Source organism: Athene noctua, chromosome 10, assembly GCF_965140245.1.
Source record: "Athene noctua chromosome 10, bAthNoc1.hap1.1, whole genome shotgun sequence".
In the NCBI taxonomy this organism is placed as follows: domain Eukaryota; kingdom Metazoa; phylum Chordata; class Aves; order Strigiformes; family Strigidae; genus Athene; species Athene noctua.
In genome coordinates this window covers 9851004-9877466 of record NC_134046.1, presented here as the reverse complement: position 1 = coordinate 9877466, position 26463 = coordinate 9851004, and the positions used below count along the sequence as shown (strand labels likewise).

The 26463-nt window shown below is 39.1% G+C and overlaps 1 protein-coding gene across 4 annotated transcripts in view; it reads left to right on the top strand.

Moving 5' to 3' along the window:
• PDZRN3 (PDZ domain containing ring finger 3) overlaps nucleotides 1-25686 on the top strand; it is a 146025-nt gene extending 120339 nt beyond the window's left edge. For 3 of the 4 annotated variants that reach the window (XM_074914122.1, XM_074914121.1, XM_074914123.1), the window contains 7 exons: nucleotides 8858-9111; nucleotides 11579-11666; nucleotides 19144-19242; nucleotides 20108-20170; nucleotides 21025-21126; nucleotides 22211-22327; nucleotides 23256-25686. In XM_074914122.1, coding sequence (XP_074770223.1) covers nucleotides 8858-9111; nucleotides 11579-11666; nucleotides 19144-19242; nucleotides 20108-20170; nucleotides 21025-21126; nucleotides 22211-22327; nucleotides 23256-24806 — 2274 coding nt within the window. In that variant the 3' untranslated portion in view covers nucleotides 24807-25686. Of the gene's footprint in view, nucleotides 1-8857; nucleotides 9112-9466; nucleotides 9479-11578; nucleotides 11667-19143; nucleotides 19243-20107; nucleotides 20171-21024; nucleotides 21127-22210; nucleotides 22328-23255 lie in introns of all 4 variants that reach the window. The other variant, XM_074914125.1, reaches the window with a different exon arrangement.
• Nucleotides 25687-26463: the final 777 nt, after the last annotated feature.

The window sequence follows — 26463 nt, the reverse complement described above, 5'->3', positions numbered from 1 at the left end:
GAGAAGGGCAAGAGCCATTTCGATGCAATGTCACAGCAGAGCACATTGCATCCACACTGGAGGCACAGTGCTATATGTGGGCAAGTCGAAAGAACAGGAGAAAGCGCTTGCTGAATTTTGGTCATTAGTAATTCATGATTATTTATGGCTGTCATTTGTACCTCACTCAGAAATATAATTGATCTGCTCCCTCTGGGTCATGCTACTGAAATGGCAGGAAGAGTCATTAAAAAGGGAGGGCCTGTAAACGTCTGTTTGTGTTTTATAGGACCAGGATTATTAAGCCATGAATAGATACACAAAAGATCACTTTTTAAATGCTGACAAAATATGAAAAAGTACTTCTATCCTGATATAAAAACATTTAACATGATGAATGCCTATTTAAGAAAAAAGGGCCCTAAGTAAACTTTGCTTACAGAGAACATACAGGAGTCTTGGAAGCCCCAGTAGTAGTCTAAATCTGTTTTCATTGAAGCAAATGATAAATTCCCTGTGTTTTTTTTTTAATTCATGATACATAGGAGTGGAGCCTAAGAATCCAACCAAAAGCAGGCACATTTGAGTATGCTGCATACAGTACTAGCACTGCCTTATTAATACGTAAATGTGCTAATTACTAGCAGAATAAAAATTCCTTTATTTCAAGACTCTTTCTCCCAAGATTTTCCATTTGGAAGTTAACGGTTTAGAGAACAAATGTATTCTGTACTCCTAAGTAAAGAATTTTTCTTTGGTCTTAACTATTTTGTCATGGATGGCTCACAAGGCAGAAGGGAAATGCACACACATGGAAACAGTCTATTACTAAACAATATAATTCTGGTTTTTTGAAAAAGAGAGAGACTGTCCATATGAGGGAAATAAAAGAGGGATTAGATGGAGCTGTGAGAAGAATTAACCTGTATTTTGAACCTCCTTCTCCAATTCCTGAGGAAAAAGGGGTTTAGAAAATGGGCTTTTTGCAGCTCTAGTTTCTATAAAAATCTTTAAAGTTCTGCTGCTTTTTCTTAATATGCAGACTTCTTAAGAACTTGCTAAAGAAGTGAATCAGACCATAAAGAGCATTTTAAATGGTGCGCAGACATCTGTAGTCTAACAGAACTAGCATTTTTATAGTGCACTTCCCAAGGATTTGCATGAATTTATACAAAGAAAAGCTGCTTACTCATTCTCAAGCAAAAGTTTTTTTCTCTGTGACATTTGTGAAGCATGGAAGAACCAGCAAGCCGCACAACGCATACAAATGTTTACCATTCATGACGTTAAACCCATATAAATCAGTCTAACTTGATGGATGGAAAAGTAATTTTCTTTTACTGAAACCTTTCTAGTTTCTGTTGTGTACTACCAACATCCAGCAATGTTACACACTATTTAATCAAAAATAAAGTACAAAGTAATTCTAACTGCATACGGTAAACTCTTTCGTGCAGGTTTCTCAACTTTTCAGTTAACTACTTAAGACAGTGTCCAGTGTAACTTCATCCATACTATTGCAAAGTATGTTTGCACTCACTTGAATGTAAACTTCCTCACCTACGTGCATTGAGTGTTCTGCCTCACTGTCCGCTGCAAACCTCAGCCCAGCCCAGCCCTGCCCTGTTGCCTTTGCATCGCTTCTCGGGGTCTGCAGGGCTCCTGGGGGCTCGTGCACGTGCCCCCAGCGGGACTGCAAGGGGGGAACTGGCAGTCAGCTCGAGGAACATCTTTCTTGCATAAATAACCTGGGTGTGTAAATTCTGCCACCACAGGGAAAGAGAAAAAACAAGTACTGGGGTTTACATAAGCATTATATCAGAAGGGAAAGAAAATAAGAACTAGTGGTAACCAGGAAATTTTGTCTATGTAAACAAGTGGCAGATTTTTATATACCTGAAAGCCCCTCATTTATGACTGCCATCAACAAAGAGGCGATTAATTAGTCTCTCTACCCACCCAGAAAAATAAAACATGTAAATCATTTACCTTTCTGAATAATTAAACAGCAGCTACTAATAAAATGACATTTATGTAACAGCACAGCTGTGTACTATCTTACCAAAATATCTTCCTTATACCTCAGACAAAACTAAGGATGTGTTTTCTAGTAGCAGTACAATTACTAGTAAGAGTACAGTACTCTTACTAGTATAGTTGTACTCTAGTGTAAGAGTACAATTCTCTCATCTCAGTCATGGCTGTAAACTCCCGTTGACTTGCACTGGAGGTCCAGCCTTGTCTTGGCAGCATGAAGGTTGGAGGGCTCCCAGCCTCCAGACCTGTGCCAATTTTGACCTCAGAAAGATTTGGCCTGAAAGTAGCATCTAAACAGTGGTAGTTGGCTCAGGAATTGCTGGAGGATACGAAATCTCTCAGCAGAATAATTGTGTTAAAGTAAAAGCACGTATGTATGGCATAAAACAACATGAGAAAAATGTGTCCTCACAAAAGGTATCTCACTGTGACATATATCCAGAATTAAGAGGAAGGAAGAGATTTCAACAGGAGGGATGCCAAACACCTCGCACAGCTCGGGCAGAGAGAGCAGCCGTTGTATACCCAATACCTTATACGCTCAGAGCACCATAAAATTATATGGAAAGCCATGTCCTAGCTATGTACTGCAAATTCTTCACAGGCCTAAAAAGTCATGAGGTTTTTTCTTGGTTTTTTTCCTTTTCTCCTTGTTGATTCTCCCATCACTGATTTGCTCTTTCTCCCTCTCTAGTGGCCGTGTGTGCTGTAACACCCTATAATATATATGCATCCAACGTTAGATGATGCAGGTTCATAATATATTACATCTGGCAAGCTACTTAATAAGTAGCTACCAAGGCAAGAGAGATTTGAAAACAGACTCAAGAATGCACATGAGTCTTGCCAACACTACACCCAGCAAGATCCTTCTGCACATTCTTTTTCTTTTATTTCCAAGGTAATACTGAAACTTTTCCAGTCTTTTCCACGGCTCCTAGAAGTTTAAAAGTGTAGCCACTTTGTCCTTGTTGCTTCCACATCTCCTGTCATGGGCTGTTCTTCAACAGTTTCACCTGATGTTTAGGGTTCAACAGTGAAGTTCTGCTGCTGCTTCCATTTTCAGCCAGAGACAGCATATTGTCTTTTTTTTTTTTTTTTTTTTTCTTCCTTTTCATTAATTCCTGTGTATTTTTCTCACCATTTACTTCTTGGAAATAGATATTAATGGAAGCCCTGTGATTGAAATGAGAGTGTAAGACATTTTCATTTATTTGTTTGGTGGGATCCTCCATTTAGATTTGTGTCATGGCCTTCCCCATTACACCTTGTTGCATCATCTCTCTTTTTCTCAATTACAAATATACATCACATTTTACCTTAGTTGACCATGATAGCATTTTCCTTTCCACTGTTACAGTTTGGCCATGCCAGTTGAATGCTGATGACGTGCTCAGCTTCATAACATCTTGCTTTGCTATTGGACTCATCTCTGTTTCAGTCAGAGCCTGAACTAAGGCATTGCAAAGGCAGAACTCCCAGTGACTTTAGTGAGCATCAAACCAAGATCAAGTGACTGTTTTATTTTCATTCCAAGTATTACAAGAAAACTTCTAGGACACACTGACCTCCCAGACAGGATTATGCCATGTTTATCTATAGATTTCTTGCTGCCTTTACAAAATAGCTTTTAGGTAGTGGGCTCTCTGCAGCCTACTTTTGTGCAAAAGAATGTAACGTACAGTATATACAAATAAATTAGTATGCTATAAATTAAAAGACTATAAATACTACTCTATTTCATAATCATTACATAATTTCTATTAAAAAAAAAAAATCAAGCATCCCTTTCTTATTTACTGCATGGTCTTAATTCAGAGTATTTATCTCTGTGTCTCATTCAGTTGCTAAGCCTGCTATCTGGCTCCACCACAAACCTCATCAAGGTCCATTCAGTTCAGTTTAACTACATACACTTCACTTTAACTACAGCTTTCTCCATATTCAGTATATTTCCAATGCAAAGAAGGTCCAAAAGCTAAGCATTTCAACACTTCAGACAAGTTAATTTATCCATCTTTTGTGCCATGAAAGATCCCCATTGTCTCTGTCACATGGCATGTAAGGTTCTTAAGAAATTATGCATATTGGTAGTTTTTGGCACTCTTCTGAAGCATTCATATGCATGGATCTTTTTTCTTCTATGTTATTTCAGATGTAACTATTTACGATGAAGAATTTTGCTGAGCACAATTCAGCAGCATTAGGAATAAAGTCTTATGATTATAGAGCCCCTTTTTTTTAACAAAGTGAAACTGTACAGCTATATTTATTGGCTTTTAAGCATTGGGAATAATTGTCAATTGTGAAGAATTTCCTGGATAGAAACCAAACATCTTAATATCATCTATTTGCTAAAGTTTCGGAAGAACTCAAGATTAGTCACAAGTACTAATTCTACACAGACACCAGAAATCAAGCCACTTAGATCATCCCAATATATTTTTCTTCTGCATCATTTTTATGCTACTAAAAATAAAATACCAATACCTGCTACCTTTTCTAGACAACAAAGCAATTTAGCTCTGTTATATATAGCAGACTTGATTACTGGTTTTCATTATCCAAATATTTTAACAGTTCCCATCACCACATCCTTTCAATGGAAAATTATATTAATTCATGTGCTGGGATGGGAAATACTATAAAGTAGTAAATACAAACTACTCACTGTTTGGTATTTACCACATAAAGTGGCAGTTACTGCAGGTTTTTAAGGGGCCAGGTTCAGACAGTGTAATTTCCCTTCTGTAAATTACTTTAAAGCATGTTTTTGCATAATTTCATATTCTTCCATCATTCCACATTCAGAATCTAAATGGCTAACAGTGATAGCTCTGTACAACCCATTAACTCTTATTTTGTTAATGCAGTTCTGAACACATAGGTCAGCATTCCACCATGTTGACCAAGACCACTAATCAAAACAGAACTGCAGAGCTAAAAGGATTCCCCTCGTTTTGCGTTTAGGAATCAGTCTCTTGTAAGAGATCCACAGGCTGACCCTGAAACCATTCATCGTGTGAACAGCTATTGGCCAGAGAATTGTTTGCTTAATATGATAGGGGTGCTGGCATATTTTAAAGAATTATTAACTTTTAAAGACAAGATCCCCAACCATATTTTAGCAGTGGGCTAAGAAACCCGTAATAATAACAGTACAGTGAGTTATGCTTTCATTTTACTATAATCATTGCCATCTTCTCAAACCCAGGATATAAAATTGTATATATCAAATATAAATCCCCTTTTAGAGTTATTTATTCACCATGCTCTGCAGAGTCCTTGTGTTCTGAAATGCCCAAGTGGAGATTGTTGAATACAAATACCCAATGAAGTGCTCAAATCTGACTTGGAGCCAGCAATACAAGATGAAAGGTTCTAGCCGAGCATCCCTGATGCCATCACTTAGAGCCCTTTTAACATTCCTGCCCCAAGGTTTTCTTCAGCCCCTCCACTGGGACGGTCCCTGTAGCCAGCGAAGCAGAGCAAGATGAGCATGTGCTCCTTAACAGTCTAATTCACTGTCCAGTAAGCTACAGTTAAGCCCCTGATGAATGGGCATTTGTGAAATCCCACATGTATCAGTTCTGCTGCCACTGCTGTCAGAGGGGGAACTTGACGGCAGCAGGAGCCTACATCATGCTGAGTCTCAACCTAAAGCCGAATGCCAGAAAGTCACCGACCTTTCCTACACAAGGTCCCCTTTGCAGAAGTAGAGGTTTTAGGTTAAAATTTAGCTGGCTCTTCTCCCTAATTCCAACATCTGGTCTCATGTCCTTCTGCGTGACTATGCAGCACTTCTCTTTTTCACTGTGTTATCAGCTTGTAGAAAACAGTCAGGATACTACTTGGAAATAATTACTGTAGTAACAATTCATGATAAATCTACTGACTACCGCCAGTTCCCTGCTTGATATCAACCTTACTTTGAAGTTATGGTTATTTAATAAACAATTACATATGAAGGCACAAAGAGAATGCCAGTCCACGGATCTGCAGAAAAAAGTGTCCCAAAGAGCCTAAACTAAAATGCAGGCCTGTACTAAACTGTCTGTAATCCAAGTTCATTACAATATTGAGGAATAAACCTGAAAGCTCTCCTTTGCATGACTTCACCAGTTTTTAGCATAAAGATATAGAAAGCAGCTCACATGAAAAGTTTCCTGCTCAAGAGTATTCTGAGCACAACTCTGAAAAAACACTATCCTTGCTGCAATTTAGATTCTTTTCTTTTGATTGCTTGTTCGATTTAGTTGTACCAAAAAAAAAAAAAAATTAGGATGCACACAGTAAAATGTGCAACATTTAATTTGCAGCAAATAATAAAACTCGAACCATAATCAGCATTTCCTTTTTCCAGAGAAAACATTACACTGAACTTAATTTTACAGCTGTACAAATTGTTTTAAAGTAATCTGCTCAATTGGGTGAGTTAATGATATTTAATTTGACCAGGCCAAACTTTACACGCGATGCATTACTGTGAGCAGTTGTGTTCCAGACAAGTGTTTGTGTAACGTAAATGTAATGCTAACACCTTCCATTCTCAGCTGGCTTAAGAAAAAAACCTGGTGTCATCGCCTCTCTAAGATAAACCAAAGATGACAGCGTAAAAAATGTTATGTGCACGAGGTAATTCAGCAGGAATTTAGTATTTTCAATCTATTCTGCACTCCAGTTAACCCTCTTTATTATCACTCAGCTTTTTGCTGTGGGCAATACATTAAATATGGGCTAAATTCAGTTACTGCACTGAGTAATGTTACTTGTTCAGTTGCCCCACTTAGTTTAATGGGACAACTAAACGTGGCATAGCACAGTGTGAACTGAGTGCGATCTGATACAAGTAAAGACAGCAGAATCCAGACATATATTTCAGTTTTCAATCATATTCAGGAAGCTAATGTCACCACATGAGTGTACATCTCAGACATGTACAGAAATGATTAAATGACAGAGTAGTAGCCACCTCTAATACCTGAGGCTAGATACTTGCATCTACGTCCAATCAAGGCAATTAATTTTTTTTCTGCCTTGGAAAAAATATACTACTCTTCTATGCACTTCCATGCAGAAGGCAAGAGTTTCCACTGCGCGACTCATCCCTCTGATATCAGAGACAGCAGTGCGGTTTATCAAATGAATAGCTGCCTGACTGGAAAGAGTATAATGTAAGACATCATTCATACAGAAAATATATAAACAAAGTATGCTCCTTGATAAGAGGGACTGCTACGAGAGGGGCTCTCACTGTCAGCACTAGTAGCATCTTCGTATCTCAAATTGCAGTTTATTTCTACATATCAGCCAACATTTTCCCCAGTCCAAAGAACATGGTAACAATTATATCATAGCGTGATGCTTTAGGATCATAATTTCACTATGCAGCTTTCACAAACAAATTGCTCTGCGCAGCTTCTCTTTAATTGCTTCTTTTCATCTGTATTAAAATGCCAACAGTTTGCAGGTTAAAAGAGGATAAAAACTTATTGGAGTTACCCGTGGTTCCCACTGTTTCTGTAACGTAGTTTTTTGCGTATGAGCCCATAAAGCTTTTGGATTTGCAGATGTCTCAACAGACAGGCCAAATTTCAAAAGGGATCTCCATGTTAGGCTGGAAACAGCAGGATGTGGGCACACATTCAGTCTTTTTGCCACAGTTGCCTTTTTTCAGTTCATTCCAAACTGTTCATTGTGTTTAGCTCCCTTAAAATTACAATCCATATGGTCAGAGACACACAGAAACATTAACATTTCTCACAAACCAAAACTTGAAATGAGAATTATGGTTTTGCAGCTTTATAAAAATTCTGGCAAATGTGACCTCATCTCTTTCACAGCCCCTAGGTAGACTTAGATACTTATAGAAGAATTCATTAGAAACCATGTGAGGAAGGAAGCTAAGCATGAGTGAAACACAAAGACACAGTGGGTTGGAAGTGCTCAAGACCTCTCTCTGGATCAGCAAGGGCACCTCTGCTTGCCAAAGATTTGAAGCTCTGTATAGAATTGAATGCCTCATTTTGGTTTTGTTGCTGTGAACAGAAGCTTCACTGCTCCTTTGAGATAGGAGGGATCTGTGTTCAACTTCTCTTCTCAGACACCCACCTTCCAAGGCCTGGCATGTCGAATATTGGTAGTTCACAGTGGGGTGTCTCAGTCATGTTTAGTAAAGGTGTTCTGTTATGTATAACTATTCACTCAACCAGGAGATAATGGTGGCAAGATCCAAGGATGGGAAATGGCCAAGCCACACAGACAAAAAGTTACTTTGGAAAGCCCGTGATTGTTTTTTCCTTATTATTTCTGTTCACTATCCCAGTATGACCCGTCTCCATCCCTAAAATGCAGGGTTTTATTGCAATGACTGGGTACCACCATCATGTTTCATCTGAAAAATTGTTTATCAGAAACAAATACATAGTTTTGTAATTTCGGGTCTTGTCCCAGTAGTTCTGTTTGGCAAAAAGGTTAGAAGATTAAAACACAAACAAAACCAAGAAAAATTACAGGAGAATCAATAACTTGTTCTGTTTGAACAAGGGCTGAGGGATTTCTAATCTGCAAGAAACAAATGGGATGCTCGTTTGTTAGCTCAAAGAGCAAGCCCTGTAAAATCTTAACAATCAAAATAAAAAGCAAAGCACAGGATTTGTAAAGTTACGGTAGTGAAAGGGGAAAATGAGAGATGTATAACATTGCATAAATAGTTCCTAGTACTTGCTGTATATACTTTTAGGCGGAAGCTGAGACTTCTAAATTAACAGCCAAACCCAACAAAGATATCCTCCACTTTCTGACTGTTTCTCTTGTGGCTTTGCTTGCTTTCTTCCCACAGGTCAATGGGAAGGATTTATCTAAAGCAACACACGAGCAGGCAGTGGAAGCATTCAAAACAGCCAAGGAGCCCATCGTGGTGCAGGTCCTGAGAAGAACTCCCCGCACCAAGGTCTTCACTCCTCCTCATGACTCACAGCTAGTAGATGTGGGCACGCAGACAGATATCACTTTTGAACACATCATGGCTTTAAGCAAGATGGGCTCACCTACTCCACCCGTCTCTGTGCTAGACCCATACCTCCTACCTGAAGAGTAAGTAACAGTTGGTGAAGCACTTGAAAATCCTTGCATTCTTTAATGTGGCATGTTGGAGGTAGTTCATAAGCCCACCTTCACTTGCTGGTGAACATGTACTCCCAGAAGCAGCTAGGATTCATACGCCATTGAGCCATAACTGAAAACATTTTCAATTTTTTCTACATATTACAAAGCCGTTACTCACATGAGTAATGCCACTGAGTCACAAGATGGCCTCATAAAGCTCATTTTTTTCTGGAATTTGATGGATAAAGTTATTGCTTTTTGTAATTCCTCTCACTGCCTCTTTGGGTTGCTTATGTTTTAACTTTATTTTTTATGGCTGCCATAAATTGTGTAATGCTAAGAGCTGCTACATTCTGTTCCATTGTATTAATTACTTTATTATAACCCTGCAGCAATCTTACTCAAATAAATTATTTTCTAGGACTAAAATTACTTACCAGTGCTATCATGGACGTTTTAGAATCAAATTTTAATTATTGTTAATGGTAGTTTGATGCCTTTGTACTTACAAATAAAAATGACAATTATCTCCTGGCACACACACACCACGCCCTCACACGCTGTTCAAGAGGAGAACAGCTCCCCGAGGAGCCCATGCAAATTGCCTGTCATCTTGCCATGCATCTCCACAAGGGAAAAAGTAATAGAAAGGATTCTGAATGCCTGTCGCCGTGTATGAGACACCGTGATCTGGTCAGCCCACAGCGATATCTGGTTTGGAGGCAATCCTCTACAGGGCAAGAGGCCGTGCTGGTGTGCGTGTGTCCTGGCTGTGCAGCACAGCTCTGGAAGGGGGGACACCACCCCCCCCCCCCGATAGCCTGAGCTGTGGACATCAGTCAGCACACAAACACACCCCAGCGCCTCTTCAGACATCCCCGTCAGCGCTCCGAGGACATTGGGTTTGACTACAAACAGGCACTGATCCTGTACTAAGTGACTTTCACGGCATGTTAACATTCACACATTCAGCCAGGAACTGGGCTTCTGTGTGCAATGTCTGTTCCTTTCATGACTCCCAGCGCTGAAAGATGGTTCCATGGGATATTACTGCATGGCCACCTATTCCCAGCCCATTGAAAATTCAAGCACAGCTGCATGTTTTAGTGAAAACGTTTGACAAAAGGCTGTAGCTTTGAGCTTGTTTGCAGTGAACAAGCAGCAGGACTTAGATCACTGTGGAGAGGACACACTTATTCTTAGAGCACCTACGTGCATCGCCCCAAACACATTTGCAAGAGGGGTTTTCAATATGTGCAACTTTCCAACTGCAGAACCAGTTACATTAGGAAAATGGCAAAGATTAATTCACAATGAATCATTTAGGTTGCAACACACGTGCATAATACCAGCTCAGTCCTATCAGGTAACTTCATATTGCCCCTTAATCGTTAGGCATAGATTCCAACCACTAGCATCAGCAGTGGCCTTACGTCGAGCTGTAGATGTTGGTGCTGAGCACTTTGCCTGCCTCAGGCTGTCCCTGCGTGCAAGGGCAGGCAGTCGGCTATTCAAGTACACCATCACCCAGCACGTGCAAGCAGGCAGAGTCGGGTTTTTTCCTAATGCTTCTTGTAACTTCTCCAAATCCCATTCAGATTAATCTAGCCTGCGTATAACAACTTGGGTATCTTAGCCAGTTAGCAGATGCTGTTACGTAAATAGCCTCACACTTACAAAGAAACATGTATCTAGTTAACAGAGAATTAAAGGGAGTTTACTTTCATTGCAGAAAAACCAGCATAAAAATTATCAGAGAAGCATTACACTGCTTACAGCTTCCAAAATACAGACAGTGCAAGTGTCAGAGAGCTCAAGCAGTACGCTAGTAGTGAATAGCAAAACAAAGAGTAGTACATACTTAAATAGTATTTACATCATTATGCACAGCCTGTTGGATTCAAATCAATCAGCAGGATGCTGTTGATCCATATGGTTAGGTGGACGATTATTTTTATAATACTTAGCAATTTGATAAGATTTTGTGTCTTTAAAGTAAAAATGCCAAGCAGCTGGGCAAGAATGATTTTACTTTCGTGTCTGCAAATAACCTGAGCTCACAAGTAAATAATGTAGTATTCCCTCTCATCTTGAACCCTGGCAAATACCTGCCCACTCAGCTGTCCCCTGGTACCCCTTACCCTATTTCGCCGCTATTCTCTCTGTATATTATTCCCCCAAGTCAGCTCTACATCTGGAGAAAAATCATTAATAAATGCTACAACTTTCTCATTCATCATCAGGTGCCAAATGTTTTAGACTCATCTTACAATACATGTAATTTTTAATACATTTGTTGGTGTAAATGGTATCATGTATATAATTAACCAGATGCAACTTCTTGTTGTGGTTGTTAGTCAATCATGTTCATGATGACTTGCTATAAGCTTCAAATGGATTAATATGCTAACCAGAGCACTGAGTGCTGTCCTAAAACATACCTTTCATTTCTCAGCCATCCATCAGTGCATGAATACTATGATCCAAATGACTACATGGGAGGAATTCATCAAGAAATGGACCGAGACGAGTTGGAATTAGAGGTACTTAGACTTTAGTAACTATTTCATTTGCTGACAGTTTAGCATGTGCATGTCACGCTCTTTATATTCTATATGAAGCAAAAAAGACATTTTAAAGCAGATATTTGCAGTAACATTGCTCATTAGTCACTTTGCAGGTTGAAACCTTACTGATACCTTTAGCAGTATATTTAACTGTGTGCCATGGACTGATAAGCTAGCAAATTAACATAAATAATGAAGTAATTGATTTCATTAATTAAATTCTGAGTAACTCTGCTGATTTAGACTTTTTGCAAATCTGAAAGACTTTGCAAGTTTGCTGAGTGGCAGGACCTGTTCCACATAGTAACAGTAAAATGTGTGAGTTAAATATTCCCCAGATGAGAAACAGATGTTCTTGATCATATAATTTAGAAGTATTTTAAGTTTACAAGACAAGACCAGAATAGATTTGCCACTATACTAAGCTTTTCCTTCCTTTTTTGTTACTGAAAAGTTACATATGTATACATATAAAATTAAAGATAATAAAAGTTGAACTAGTCATGAAGGTATGCAAGTCCATTTTCCTGCCAAATCTTTGAGAGTCATTTGTGCTCTTTTAGTACTTGTGTATCCCATCAGAAGTTCCCCTTCAGTTTTCTCAGTCTTAATTTTCATAACCTGCTCCCAACAATTCAGAGTACAGCATATAAATTGTGGACCTTAGTTCTGCAAGATACTTACGCAGTACTGACCCATTGAAGTGTTTTGAATCATTTGTAATAAATAGCAGTAAAGTATCTCAGTATTTCTAAATACTGCCAGCTGTGTCTGACCCAGCTAATCCATTCAAGATTATCAGTAATTGAATAGTTTACTCTTAGCTCGCTTGCACTTCTGATTTCTTAGATCCTGGTCCTGCGAATGCTTATTTGTCAAAGCAAGTGATGCTGACCTGTCTGTAGCTCTCTTTAAATCAGTGGTAGATTTATCAACAGCTTCAATGGGAGCAGAGTTCAGCTGTTCTACGAGCACCAAGTTGTTCCCTTCTGTAAAAGTGTTTGCAGGATCAAGGACTAAAACCCCATAAAAACTTTGCAAGCTGTTCTCAGATTCTGCAGATCTGGTAGTAATTCATCTCTATATACAAACGCAAATCAAAGTCAGGATAAAATCAAAGTGCCAGTAAAACAAATGCTGTTTAGCAGACTTCAAGGCCTTACTTTTCAAACAAGTGCTGCTTTTTTTTTTTTTTTTAAATTAAAAAAAAATACGATATAGATTTCAGTCTTAAGGGAAAATGTAGAACAAATTAGTATTTTCTGCCAGTGTCTTTTCAAAACCTATCTTTTAGGGAATCTAATATTGTGGATAAATTATATTGCTTCCATTAGAAGGTCAACCAGTTGAGCTGAAAACAGTTTAAACACACGCACTTCAGTAGCCAGACATTAATATGCCTTAAACCACAACATTAATAATTTTGACATTGATATAGTACTTGATGGCAAAAGGTGATCAGCTCCGTAACACGGGGAGATGAACATCAGAAAAGTCTCTGTAGCCTAATAGTATTTCTTAAAAACCACTAAAGATTCTTGTTCAAATTGTAGAGACTGTGATCAATGGTAAGGTCAAAGTGCTAACAGGGACTCAACTGGCTAGTTGCTTTTTTGTTTGCCTTTTGATAGATATGTTTTAAAAGACCACAAAGGCACTGTTTCATTGACTGCAGCAGGAATGTCTAAAGTAAGAAAACCATCAAGTCAGCCTTCTGGGTTCCTATGTCCATAAAATGTGCTTTGAATTTAAATCAGAAGCTCCTCATCTAAACTTTTATGGTCTATAACTGACTGGTTAGTGATTTGTAACAAGTAAACAAGACAGAAACAGTGAAATACCCAAGTTCACAAGCTTCTAATGTAAATATCTGTAGGAAGGAATTTATGCTGGCAGTATTGCCAAGACACTGAAATTGTCTTCTCGTTTTATCTCTCAACATTTTTCTTAAAATTGATGAGTCAGAGGTAACTGCCATGTATTCCCTACTACAGAAATAAATAAATACCATTTCTTTTCTTTTGAAGTTTACATGCCACAAGGAAAAAGGGACTAAATCCTGACTACTATTTTATTATAAATTAAAAGTACATTCACTCTTCACAGACACCCAGCCAGAAGTCATTTCAGGTTCATAAAGGAAGAATAATGTCACTCCAGGATTCCCCAGCAGCATTATGCTTTAATATGTTTATTCAAACAAGCCTGTCCAGCTGTCAGACACACAGCCCAACTGAAGGCTTTCTCAGTGTGTTAATTTTCTCAGATTACAAAGGAGAACATTCTACATAAAAATGAGGGCTTGTTCTCTCACATTTGACTTTCTTTCTTGACCCTTTCCTATATGCAACTTGTATGTAGGTCTTGCTTTTTTTCTGAATAGAGAAACTGAACTGAACTCAGCTGAATGGCTCCTTGAGACTAAGTGCACCTTAGAGATTAAAAACTACATGAAACATTTGCTAAATGCTACAAAATCTCCCTTCGATGCTCTCACTCAGTCTTGGACAGAAGCAAAGTCTTCACGTCAGAAGACTAGAGGACAACAGATTCATTCAAAGAACTTTTTGCCCTCTCAGCGCACGGTGCTTGCATGGTGTTCCCAGCCTGAAACCACATCATCTGATCAGCAAAAAAATAATACGCTGAGCACCAAAATCTGTGCTTCAAAATTTGAAATTAATACTTCACTGCTTTTAGGAAACCATAAATAAAAGCTGAATATCAGGGTTTCAAGCTCTCCCCTTTACATACTTTGCTACTTTGGTTGAAAGTTTTCTTTTACTTTTCCAATAATCAGTTTGCAAGGGAGGGAAGGAGGCGAGAGGTAACTATCTGAATATGGGAGTCAGTAGGCTCTATTACAGCACTCTTCAATTTTTATTCCATCCTAGTTGTAAAGCATTCGAAAGCATCTTTTATGTGAATATATTTCTTCTCAACAAAAACTCCTGCTCCGCAGGGAGTTGCAGTGATCAGGAGCTTCTCAAGGCATTACTATGCCTCTGAATACAAAGGACTTTCCTAAGACAAATATTTGTATGTTCTTTGTTAGGAACAAATCCAAAAGTGGTAAAACATTTCAGCTTGCTGACAAGCTAATACTGAAAGGTTATCTTCCCTTAGCTCTCTGGAGGACTTAAGCCTGGCCTTAACACCTCTTATTGCATAAGAAGGGTCTTAATTGTGGACCACTGGCCATCAGCTTGGCAAAAAGCCTGGGCATCCTTCAAATTACCTTACTTAGGCATCCAAAACATCTTTTCATCAGGGTGAGAAACACTTTTCTTCAGCCTTCCCCAGCACCACTGATGACTCACGCCAGTCCAGTCTCTATGGTCCATCACAGAATTACTGTCATAGAGCTGGATGGCACAGAAAAATCCAGGTAGATTTTTACTTCTTCTCTAGGGCAAAGAATTCTGGAAAGAAAACCTGTTTCATAAAACCTTCTCTGAAAAGTGGAGGGGTGGGATTTTTGCTTTTTACCTATGTTGGAAACCACATTTATGTGAAAAGACAATCTAAAGATCACTTTGTTTAGTTTGAAGACAGGAGGAACAAGTGTTTTTTTAATCCTGCTGTACCAGGGTCAGTTGCCAAAAGGTAGCAAGAAGGCCTCGACGCAGTAATAATTCTTTATATTTACTTCCCTGACATTCATTTCTGGGTGAAACCTATTAATGGAATAGCAAAAAAGTAAGCCTTGCTGGTCAGGCATGTCAGAAGTCAGCACAGAAAAAAACACCACCACCTTTTACAGAGACAAAAGGACAGAGTACGTATCATTCAAGCTTTGGATAGTGCTTTGTGAATGTTTGAAATTTTTTTACTCCATCATTGTCCTCTCATTTCAGATTTCTACTGCTCATTTCTGTCTTGTTAGGGAAGACACTTTGATTTTTATACATTTGCAGGCAGGTCATAATTTTAAATCACCAGTACAGTAATTCAATAATCTCTTGCAAATGAAGGATCTTCTGAGCTTATAGAGGTTAATTTACTATTATCACTTACTCCTAATTCATTATTATGAGCAGTTACAGGTATAATGTCATAGTGCACATTCATTTCTTCTTGACTTGCTACAAATGCCATATGGATTTCAGGAACTATCTCTTTGAGCCCTCCTTGGCTCTACATTTGATACGGAGCCAATAATCTTTCAGACAGTTCTCTTGTGCCGACTCTATTTTGAAATAGCATACAAATACTTCTCTTGAACATCTCTCAAAATGTCACTTTTACCTGATCTAAAGAAGCAGATTTTAATTATCTGTGTGTGTAAAAGTCATATCATGTATGAAATTTTTACAGTTATCATATTAACACAGCCCTGACATTACCACTCTCTCTGGATATCACCATGGTCTGGTGCAGATCTAGACCAGGTGCTGACTAACCTCAGTGTCTCCTTTCTGCAGTATAGGTGGCTGATACATTTCATACGATCTTATACAGATTTCATGACAGTAGTATATCTGAGCCTCAGCTGAGCACTAAATATTCTTTCATCTCAAGACCATGCAGTACACCAGACTAATCTGGCAGCGCACACGTCTAGCAGGGTCTCTGGAAGCAGCCTGGCTGCTCTGCAGCGGGAGCACAGGATTGGGCCCTTGGGCTCTCCAGAAGTGCAATGCTGGAGACAGAGGAGTAAGAAATGGCAAGTCCAGTGGCGTTGCAAGCACGTGAACCTACACCTTCAAAGTTCTCTAGGCCCATATTAATTCCTAGACTTTAATTAATTCCTGGTACAATTACACAAACTACCATAATACCTGTACTTGCAGGTGCCAATTTTCTGTTCTGTTTTTCCTTTTGATGTATCTGTGTATTACACAGACTCTGCTCTGAACATGGGAAATAATCTTTGCTTTGAAGACTCTGCAGTTGGTTCTTCAACTCCAACTGGAATTGCACACTTTTATCTCTCAAATATTTCAAACCTTTATGATTATATTAAAACTTTATTGATGCGAAGATGCACAGAAAGCAGCTGTTCCCATCTTTAAGTACACAAAATTATCATATTTGGGTAGCATCAAACCCACTTACTCTTTTCCTACCAAGGACTACAGGGATTGTGCCCAAGGGGTAAGTCTGTCAATTAATTTCTCATAAAAATTCAGATTCCAAACACCTGCTCTAAGGTGCTTAACTTTTTGCTGCTTTAGCTTTTTGCTGCTTTATTTGTGTGTTTTTAAACAAAATATATCTGTATTCCTTTTAAAATATAATTTACCAGATGATTTATTACCTTCTAGTATATCACAGGTGATGTCTTGGATGGTGCATTTTAAACCCATCCTTATTTTTTTATTATAATGTAATACAATTCATAGTTGTCTTATGTTGGAAAAGCAGCTATTGTGATTCAAAATGTGCAGCAGGTAAGAATGAAACTATGAGCTTGCTACCTCCCCTCTTTCCACTTCAAAAGGTGCTAACAAGTGTTGAAGGTTACATAGGATCTATTTAAACAATGGCCAAAGTCACCATGCTCTTTTTGTTTGGGTTTTTTTTGATTTTTTTTTTTAACATTATATATATTTTTCACTAACAGTATGACAAATAGTATAATGAGCTACAGCACTAGTTTCTTGCCACTATTTCATTGCCACATTTTCAAATGAGTAAACTATATAAAAACTTTCCTCAAAACATGAAATCATTTTGTTCAAGCATGCAAGAAATATGGGAATCATTCTAGGGCTAAATTAGGCCCAGTGCACAAATTCCCACCTTGTATCCAGTTATCGCCATGATTAAATGCAGAGTAAACACACTGACTGCAGTGATCAAATGAGATCAGAATCAAACCGACTTTGTCTCATCTTTTCTTCTGAAGAATTTCCATCTCCTCTCTAGAAACCCCCAAAAACTTCAGAAATCTGAAAAAAAACCCCACTATTAAAGCATTGTGTTCAAACCTTTAAGTAACAAAAGAGGGAGAAAAAGAACAGCAGTTCACCATGGATACTATTGATTGAAACCATTTAAATACCATCTGAAATGTCACAGCCATTTACAACTACTTTTCTTTTAAAAAAAAAAAGAAAAGAAATTACACATGTTGACAAGTAAATAACATGAGATTGCTGATCTTGGCAGCTGTCATCTAGACATGCCAATAAATTATTCATATCAGCTTGTTTTATTGTCTTGCCCCTTACAAATGGCACAGCGCAGGTCAAAACAGAGAGATGTTCAGAAATAACGACTTGTGTTATCAGGACTTCTCCACTGGAGGAGACGCATCCAAACACGAGCACGTGGTTCAGGGTCCACCCTGGGGCTGGGACCGCCCTCGGATCCCGCACTGGCTGGGATGGCTTTCTCAGCCTGTGGCCCTTTGCCCCCCTGGCCGGTCCCACTCTTCCTCTTTGCAGCAGCGGGGCTCAAGTCCCACAGCTGCCACCTCCATCCTGCCTGGCATTAGGCTACAGAGGAGTGGGACCTTTCAAAGCCTCACTCACTGCCAAGCTCTCTTGTAAGGGAAGTAAAACCCACAACTACAGTGGGTATTACAAGTCTACCTATGAAGAAACACCCTTCCTCCCCAGGGCAGCATCCTCAGGACCAACACAGCAGTTGCACTAAGCTGGTTAAGGGCGTTAGGCCGCCCAGGGTCCTCAGGCTCTCAGAAGCAACAAAGCTAAGTGGAGAGATGCTCCATGGATGGTCATGCTGAGTGCACGCCAGCCAGGAGCATCCTACCGCTTGTGGGCAGCTCCATGGATTTTACAACCCTTTATACCAACCAGCGTCACAGAGCGGTAGCAAACGTAGGAAAAAAATAATCCACATGATGTCAATGCGTCAAAAAAGCATAGGGGAAAAAGCATATATTTTTAAGGTGGCTTAAACGTCTCCAGGACTAACGAGACCACCAAAGACCACTAGAATGATAAACTATAACCTGCTCAAACCAAACCCATGCTTATTATATTTTTATTACCAATGTCGAATGCTTTGCTGACAATATATTGATCTTCAGTCACACTTTTGAGAAATTTATTACATAATTTCATGAAAATTACAAAGTTAAGGTAATAGAGTATTATATTTTTCTCTGAAAAGCCAGAAAATTTCCCTGCTTATAAGGAAATATATATCAGCTGTGGCAAATATTAAAATCATACTTTATAAGTATTTCAGCGCTTGAAGTCTTACCACTACATGAAATATAGGTAATTTTTCTTCTTTAAGATCAATAAAAGGTCTGTTTTCAAAATGACTTCATATTGATTGAAGGGTCAAAAATGCCCCAGGTATTGATTGTCTGCATATAATCACATTTTGCTCAGTAAGTTAACCTCGTCTACAAGTGAAATGAAAAGAGATCCACTATATCACTTAAGCAAAATATTTTCATTGTATTTGAAAAATTGCTTCCATCAGTCATCAGTGTCTCATTGACAATTTTTTTTTTTTTTTAAAAAAAACTCAGGAAGTCGATTTACATAGAGTGAACAGCCAGGACAAGCTTGGCCTTACTGTATGTTACAGAACAGATGATGAAGACGATATGGGTATTTATGTGAGTGAGGTAAGATTGAGCTGATTTCCATAAGATACAATTTGTCTTTTAAACTGCAGCATTGGACATTTGAGACATTTGTCTTCTGTTTGTACCATATTCGAAAAACAGCCAGGATGCAGTAATTGGAAAAAATCTAATTATTTTTCCTTTTCTCTAAACTGAGTGAAATCCTGCATCCACTGAAGTCGAGCTTTGTTATATTAACATCTAGTGTTCATTTTTCCCCTAACACAGTCTCAGCATTCAATTTCAGATTACATTTTCAAAGTATTTTTAATGTATTCCTCCTTTAATTTTTGTCCTCAATTATTTCAGAAACAATATAAATGGAAAAAAAAAAACCATCCACACATTTTTATTTGTAAAGATTTGGGGCCCATTTGTCTCTCTTGGCCCCCTTTCATGAAATAAGTAGTATTTCATATGTGTTCTTTTTATCGTGCAGATCTATTTCAAATTTGTAGCAGCAGTTTGGGAAAAGAAACTCATAACTAAATCTAAAATCTTCCATTAAAATGCATCATTTAGGACATAATCCTTCCTGTTCTATGTGCAAAAACTGGTTATAATCAGAGCACTCTGTTGTAAAGCAGAATGCTAAATTAAGTGGTAACTCGATATCATGCAAACATGATAAACCTACATTCTCTGAAGACACATCTCAGGAATAAATGTTTTGGGTTTGACTTGATCATTTCAATTTGCATTTCACTTTGTCTCACATAAGCAAGGAAGCGTCCTGTAATCACTAAGCGAGACGTAACAACCCCAGATACAGCAGCAATGACAGACACCCAGGCCTACAGTATCAGTCATATTACCAATATTGGGTTTACAACAGGAGTTAAACACCGAATCCCTTATTTTGTAGATTGATCCGAACAGTATTGCTGCAAAAGATGGTCGACTCCGAGAAGGGGATCGCATTATTCAGGTACGTGTGTAAGTGGCTGAAAGTCTGCTAACACACTATAATCTGCTGCAGTGTCTTTATTTCAGTATAATTCCGACAAGCCATTCCCTTCAGACTGCTATTTATATGCTTCCTTTGAAAGGGAAATATCCTCAGAAAGTTCCTCTGCTGTATCTCAGACAGATTTTGATAGTCCTGGCCAGATAAAGCCCTATATTGGCCCTACTCTGCAGATGTCAGCAGATGTCACGTTTCCAGCACATATTCTGATACACTTCCACTTTTTTAGTCTTCGTTATATTACAGAAACCCTCCATTTGGCCCAAGCAATTATTCCTCTTTGCAGACCTTCTCGGGGCAGCCCTGTTTATTCACAGGGACAATAATACATGTTCAGCAGTCTGAACACCCAGTGCTGTGTGCTGGAATGAGTTGTCTTCCAAGTGCAACAATCCTCCACCACAGGGGCTTTGTCAGAAGTGGTTTGTCCTCTGAACAGACACTAACTGGGTAGAGGTCCATGTACCATTCAGTCTCTGGGAGCAGCATCCACAGCCTCACCTCTCCCACACAAGGATGTTCCTGTTCCTTTCCACCCACCAGACCTGATGTTACAGTTCTGCTCCTGCCCAACTCTCCTTCTCCAGTTTCTGTCAAGGCTCTGCATGTCACATGTAGCAGTGTGGAACAGCTTCACATGTCCAAACCAACATACTTGCCCAGCACTTACCTGAACAGCGCGGCTGTAGATGCGAACATGGACTGTGCCTGGCCTGCACTGAGATCTATCCAGCCACACACTTCTGGAGAGCTTATCTCAGCAGCATTTAATTAGCTCTATGAAAAGATTTCACTGTGTTGCTCTTTCTTTAAAGATCAATGGCATAGAGGTACAGAACCGAGAAGAAGCTGTGGCACTTCTCACCAGTGAAGAGAGCAAGAATATCTCCTTACTTGTTGCAAGACCAGAAATTCAGGTATTGTAGCAACAACAAAAGAACCCTCTCGAGTCTTAATTAAAAGAATTGCTGTTTTGTAGAAAGCAGTTCTTTTGAAGAACTTCAACCTGCCTAAATCTACCAAATACACCTAAAACCATATTATACAGTTTGACTGGACATTTACATGGTCTAAAATAATGGAATTCAGCAGTCACAGTACCTATATATATATTTTATATTAAAGTTCAATTTATAAGACGTTTGGTGATTTATATATGCTGCAATGCTATTACAAACATCAGTGCTAGGCGTTATGGATGGTTTCAAGCCATAGCTTTGAAGAACATCCTGAACTCTAATTCCTACAGCTATTGATTATTCATTCATTAAAACACCTATTATTTAATTCTTTATACAGCATCTCTTAATGTAGTTAAATACTGTCCAGAAGCATCCTCAGCTGTAATAAAAGGTTGAACCAGATCCCTTTGTAGAGCAGGGATTAGCACAACAAAGGTGTTGAACAAACAGCCATGAGCAGTATTGTTTGATCTGCCTCTGCTCCTCCTGCTGCGAGAGCAACCCTTGCCAGGGCACCTGGAGACACAGGGTCAGGCTCATGACTGTTCTCTTAGCCTCGCTGTTTCTGATCTTTCCCTTGGGGATATAATTGAAGCTGGGAATAGAAAAGTTTTACAGACCCCTAGCAAGCATTCTTCCCTCTGGCCCTTGATGCTGCCTCGCCAGTGGTGTGTTCAAGCTTTCGGCTCTGGAGTAATTTTATACATCCTAATCAAATCGTGTACAAACCAAAACAGCCCCAGCTCTTCAAAGTATTTCCATGGATGAAAAGGCTGGTTTTGTTTCATATATAAAGGGCTGTTGAAGATAAAACTATGCTGCTGGGGACAGGGGTGGCTGTGGGGGAAGGTAAGACAGTCAGTACACACACACTTCACACAAGGAGGCATGTGCTCCTTCCCAGGACACAGCAGCACTGTCACAGGAAGGAATCTCCTAAGATTTCCCAATCACTTTCCACAAAGAAGGAACATAAATTATGTCAGTCTTCATTCTTTTGACAACATTTGGTTTGCTTTTCCCCTCCCTTTTCACATAGCTGGATGAAGGATGGATGGATGATGACAGAAATGATTTTCTGGATGACTTGCACATGGACATGTTAGAGGAACAGCACCACCAGGCAATGCAATTTACTGCCAGCATGCTTCAGCAGGTACTGCCTTTCTGTTGTGCACAAGTGTCAAAACTTCACATTGCACTCAATATTCCAGTACTGAGCTTGACTGAATACACTTAGTGTCTCGAATGACGATCAAAGCAAAAGGACTTTCTGTAAAATCAAGATATTACGTGACTTTCCACAAACCTCATTTTGAGGACAAAAATGTATTAAAATGTTACCTTTTTTACTTTGCCCCTTACAACAACATAATCACAGTTCTTAGAAATCCACCGTTCTGGCTATGGTCAGGAAAAGTACAAGCTCAGCGTACAGTAGATATAGCAGGCAGAGAGCCAACATATAAAATTTTCTTTTTGATACACATGCACATACTGAAAATATCCTGCCTCCTGAAACCTTAAAATCCAAATGAAGAACTCTGGCAAATGACTGAAATAAGACAAAGAAAAAGTTTTTACATATCAGAGTTTATGCAGGGCCACAGATTTGGGCCTGTATTGCCCATTATTCTGTCATGATTAATGCAATCATGCAAGTTCATGACCATGTTTTGAATTTTTGTCTTATTTTTTTTCTACAGTTTTCTAAAACTGCATCCTCTGGGTCATCCACATTTTTTGAAGAGACATATTCTCACTTTGGCACCATAGTAGAACTGGATACATTTGTGCACCTAAGTGGGAAAAGAAACATTTTGAAAATGTGGCTTCTACCATTGTTGCTATATAATTTAACAGCAGACCTCAGGTTCTTCTGAAAAGCACATCCACAGCAGGCTGTGATTTTGGTGACCATTTCTATGAGTTCTTAATAATATTCTTTCCATACAAGTAAAAGACAAAAGATGCAGAAAGTGTAAGAAGTGACAAATTACAAAAACAATTAAAAAATAAATGCCCTGAAATATTTTATGCTCTTGCATTAATTTCTCTTTCTGGCTTTTCATTTTTGCTGTTAGAAGAAGCACGAGGAGGATGGAGGCACCACAGATACAGCCACTATTTTATCTAACCAGCACGAGAAGGACAGTGGCGTGGGGCGCACAGACGACAGCACTCGCAACGACGAGAGCTCTGAGCAGGAAAACAATGCGGATGATCACACCACATCCTCCAACACTTTAGGGAGCCAGAAGAAGCTGACGTACAGTCACGACACCCTAGGAAGTGGCGATATGCAGTTCAGCAACGAGTCGTTTATCTCTGCCGACTGCACAGACGTCGACTTCCTTGGCATCCCCGTAGACGAATGCGAGCGATTCCGGGAACTGCTGGAACTGAAGTGCCAGGTGAAGTCTGCCAACCCTTACAGTCTGTATTATCATAACAGCACTCTGGATATGAGCAAAAGTGACCAAGAAAGCGTTGACAGAGAGCTGGAGATGTTGAATGAGGAGCTGCGCAATATTGAGCTAGAGTGCCTGAATATTGTGAGAGCTCATAAAATGCAGCAGCTGAAAGATCAGTACCGGGAGCCCTGGATGCTACATAACAGTGGGTTCCGCAACTATAACACAAGCATCGACGTTCGCAGGCACGAGCTCTCAGACATTACAGAGCTCCCTGAGAAGTCTGACAAGGATAGCTCGAGTGCATATAACACAGGCGAGAGCTGCCGAAGCACACCACTCACGCTGGAGATTTCCCCTGACAATTCGCTGCGCAGAACTGCAGAAGGCATTAACTGTCAAGGTAATGAGGGGGCAGTGGCATATAACGTCTCCCAGAAGAATTTATTTGCTAGCTCAGAAAGTCATGAATCCAGCTCTGGTAAATGTCCTGCCTCTGCTAAAGATCCTGACCTTGGCAAGCAGCTGGAAAGTAAGGAGAGAAAAGCTAGTGATGGGAGCAAAAGCCCTACTCATGGTCAAAAACCTTCTGGATCCTACGCCTCCCCGTACCATCACTCTCCATATAAGCATGCTCACATCCCTGCCCACGCCCAGCACTATCAGAGCTACATGCAGCTGATCCAACAGAAATCGGCGGTGGAGTATGCACAGAGTCAAATGAGTCTGGTGAGTATGTGCAAAGACTTTAATTCAAGCCAGAGCGAACCAAGGATGGAGTGGAAAGTCAAGGTCAGAAGCGATGGGACCCGCTACATTACAAAGAGGCCAGTCAGGGACAGGCTGCTGAGAGAACGTGCCATAAAGATTAAGGAGGAGCGCAGTGGTATGACCACCGATGATGATGCCATAAGTGAAATGAAGATGGGCCGTTACTGGAGCAAGGAAGAGCGGAAGCAGCATTTAGTGAAAGCGAAGGAGCAGAGGAGGCGGCGTGAATTTATGATGCAGAGCAGGTTAGATTGCTTAAAGGAACAGCAAGGTGCAGAAGAAAAGAAAGAGATGAATATCATTGAACTGAGCCACAAAAAAATGATGAAGAAGAGAAATAAAAAAATATTTGACAATTGGATGACAATCCAAGAACTGCTAACCCATGGAACAAAGTCACCAGATGGCACACGGGTGTACAATTCCTTCCTGTCAGTGACTACTGTATAATCACCATTGCTAAATTATGTACATAAAACACTACCATTGGGGTAGAAATGAATGCCTCGTTCAATGTGGCAAGATTTTTGTATATAAGATAAAGTCATCGAGTTTATAGTTCAAATACTGAACTCTACAACTGTGGGTGCCAGGATCTCCATTATGAAGTGGAGAGGAAGCTTGCCCATCTCCCTCAAAGGCAATATTAGCAGTGCTTTTTGGAATACTGATTGTACTTTTTTACTTGTTACCTTTTACATGAAGTGTTTAAATATCAGAAATGTATTAACCATACTTACACAGGTAATTGCTTAAACTATATTCATATTAAAAGGTACCCATGCTTTTCTTTACCTAAAAAAAAAAAAAAAAAGGCAAAAAACCCACAAGAGCAACTGCACATATGTATTTTTCCCATATTTTGTGGTATTTTTTTGCTGTTGTTCACTTCTACACAGGGTGCTGTTTATCAGTATTTAGCTCAAGGTTTAAACTCAGAACTAGAGTCATTCTCTTGTAATATTCAACAGTTATCAAACAGCAGTTTTTAGAGTTATGCTCAACACTTAAACATTTTTCTTTTTAAGGTTTCTGAAGAAAGTATATAGGTTTCATCTGAAAAGCCTGAAGCAAAGTACACTATACTGCAGCTTTAAAGGATTTTAAAGCATGTTTGCAAATGTTGCAACCTATTGAAAAAATGTGCATGTACAGCTAATTTGTTTATATAAGACAGTTTGTGGAATTTGAAAAGCCCATGGTAGTAACTGTTTGCTATATAGATTTGAATGTATTGAATTATAAAAGCAGTTTCATGAAATCATCATTAGCTACAAACGTTAACAAGTAAAATGAAGTAAAATAAATTATTGTTTTCTATTTCAAACTACTTTAAATTCTTTTGACTCCCTTCTGGTTTCACCACATAGATTATTCTTTCCTCAAGCATAGCTCCGGTGCTGCAGAAATGCCTGGACAGTCTATCGGAATCAAACCCAACCAAATAATGTGCATTCTGACTCTGGGGGAATTTGGATTGAGGTTTTCTTGAGGAAATAGGTAAGGGAGAAGTACAAGGAATATCAAGAGTAGAATAAAGCAGTGCAAATCTTCAGCTCACAAGGCATGTAAGATGACCTGTGAGAAAAAAAATAGGACTTCTGCTCTCCTGTTTTGCTTTGTTTTGTGCATTTCTTAGTGGTATACTAGACCCACCTACAAAGTGGGTTTGCATTAAAAACAGATAATACATAATTTAAAGCATATATAAATTAAAAGATATGGTGAAAAAGACAAAAGCTAAATATCAGAGGTATCATTCCTTTTCTTTTTTTCTAATTCTAATTAAAAATTCACATATAATTTGGAATATTCTGCTGGATTAAGTAATGTAGACTCATTATAAATAGCTCCCAGATTCTCCATCCCATGTCCTTTGCCCCCGCAGAAAACTTGCTCCCAATCCCCTCTTAAGTTTTTGTTCTGGACTTTTCAACATAACTATACAGAGCAAAAATAATAATCTTAATGGTAAAAGTGAAGAGTGGAAGGGGTGAGATCAACTTCATCTCAGTGCCCGTTTTGTCTTTTGATCAAGCAAATAACAGAGTTGTTCAGGACTTTTTTCCACTCACTTTGTGGATTAGCACTAAATTAGCATTTAATG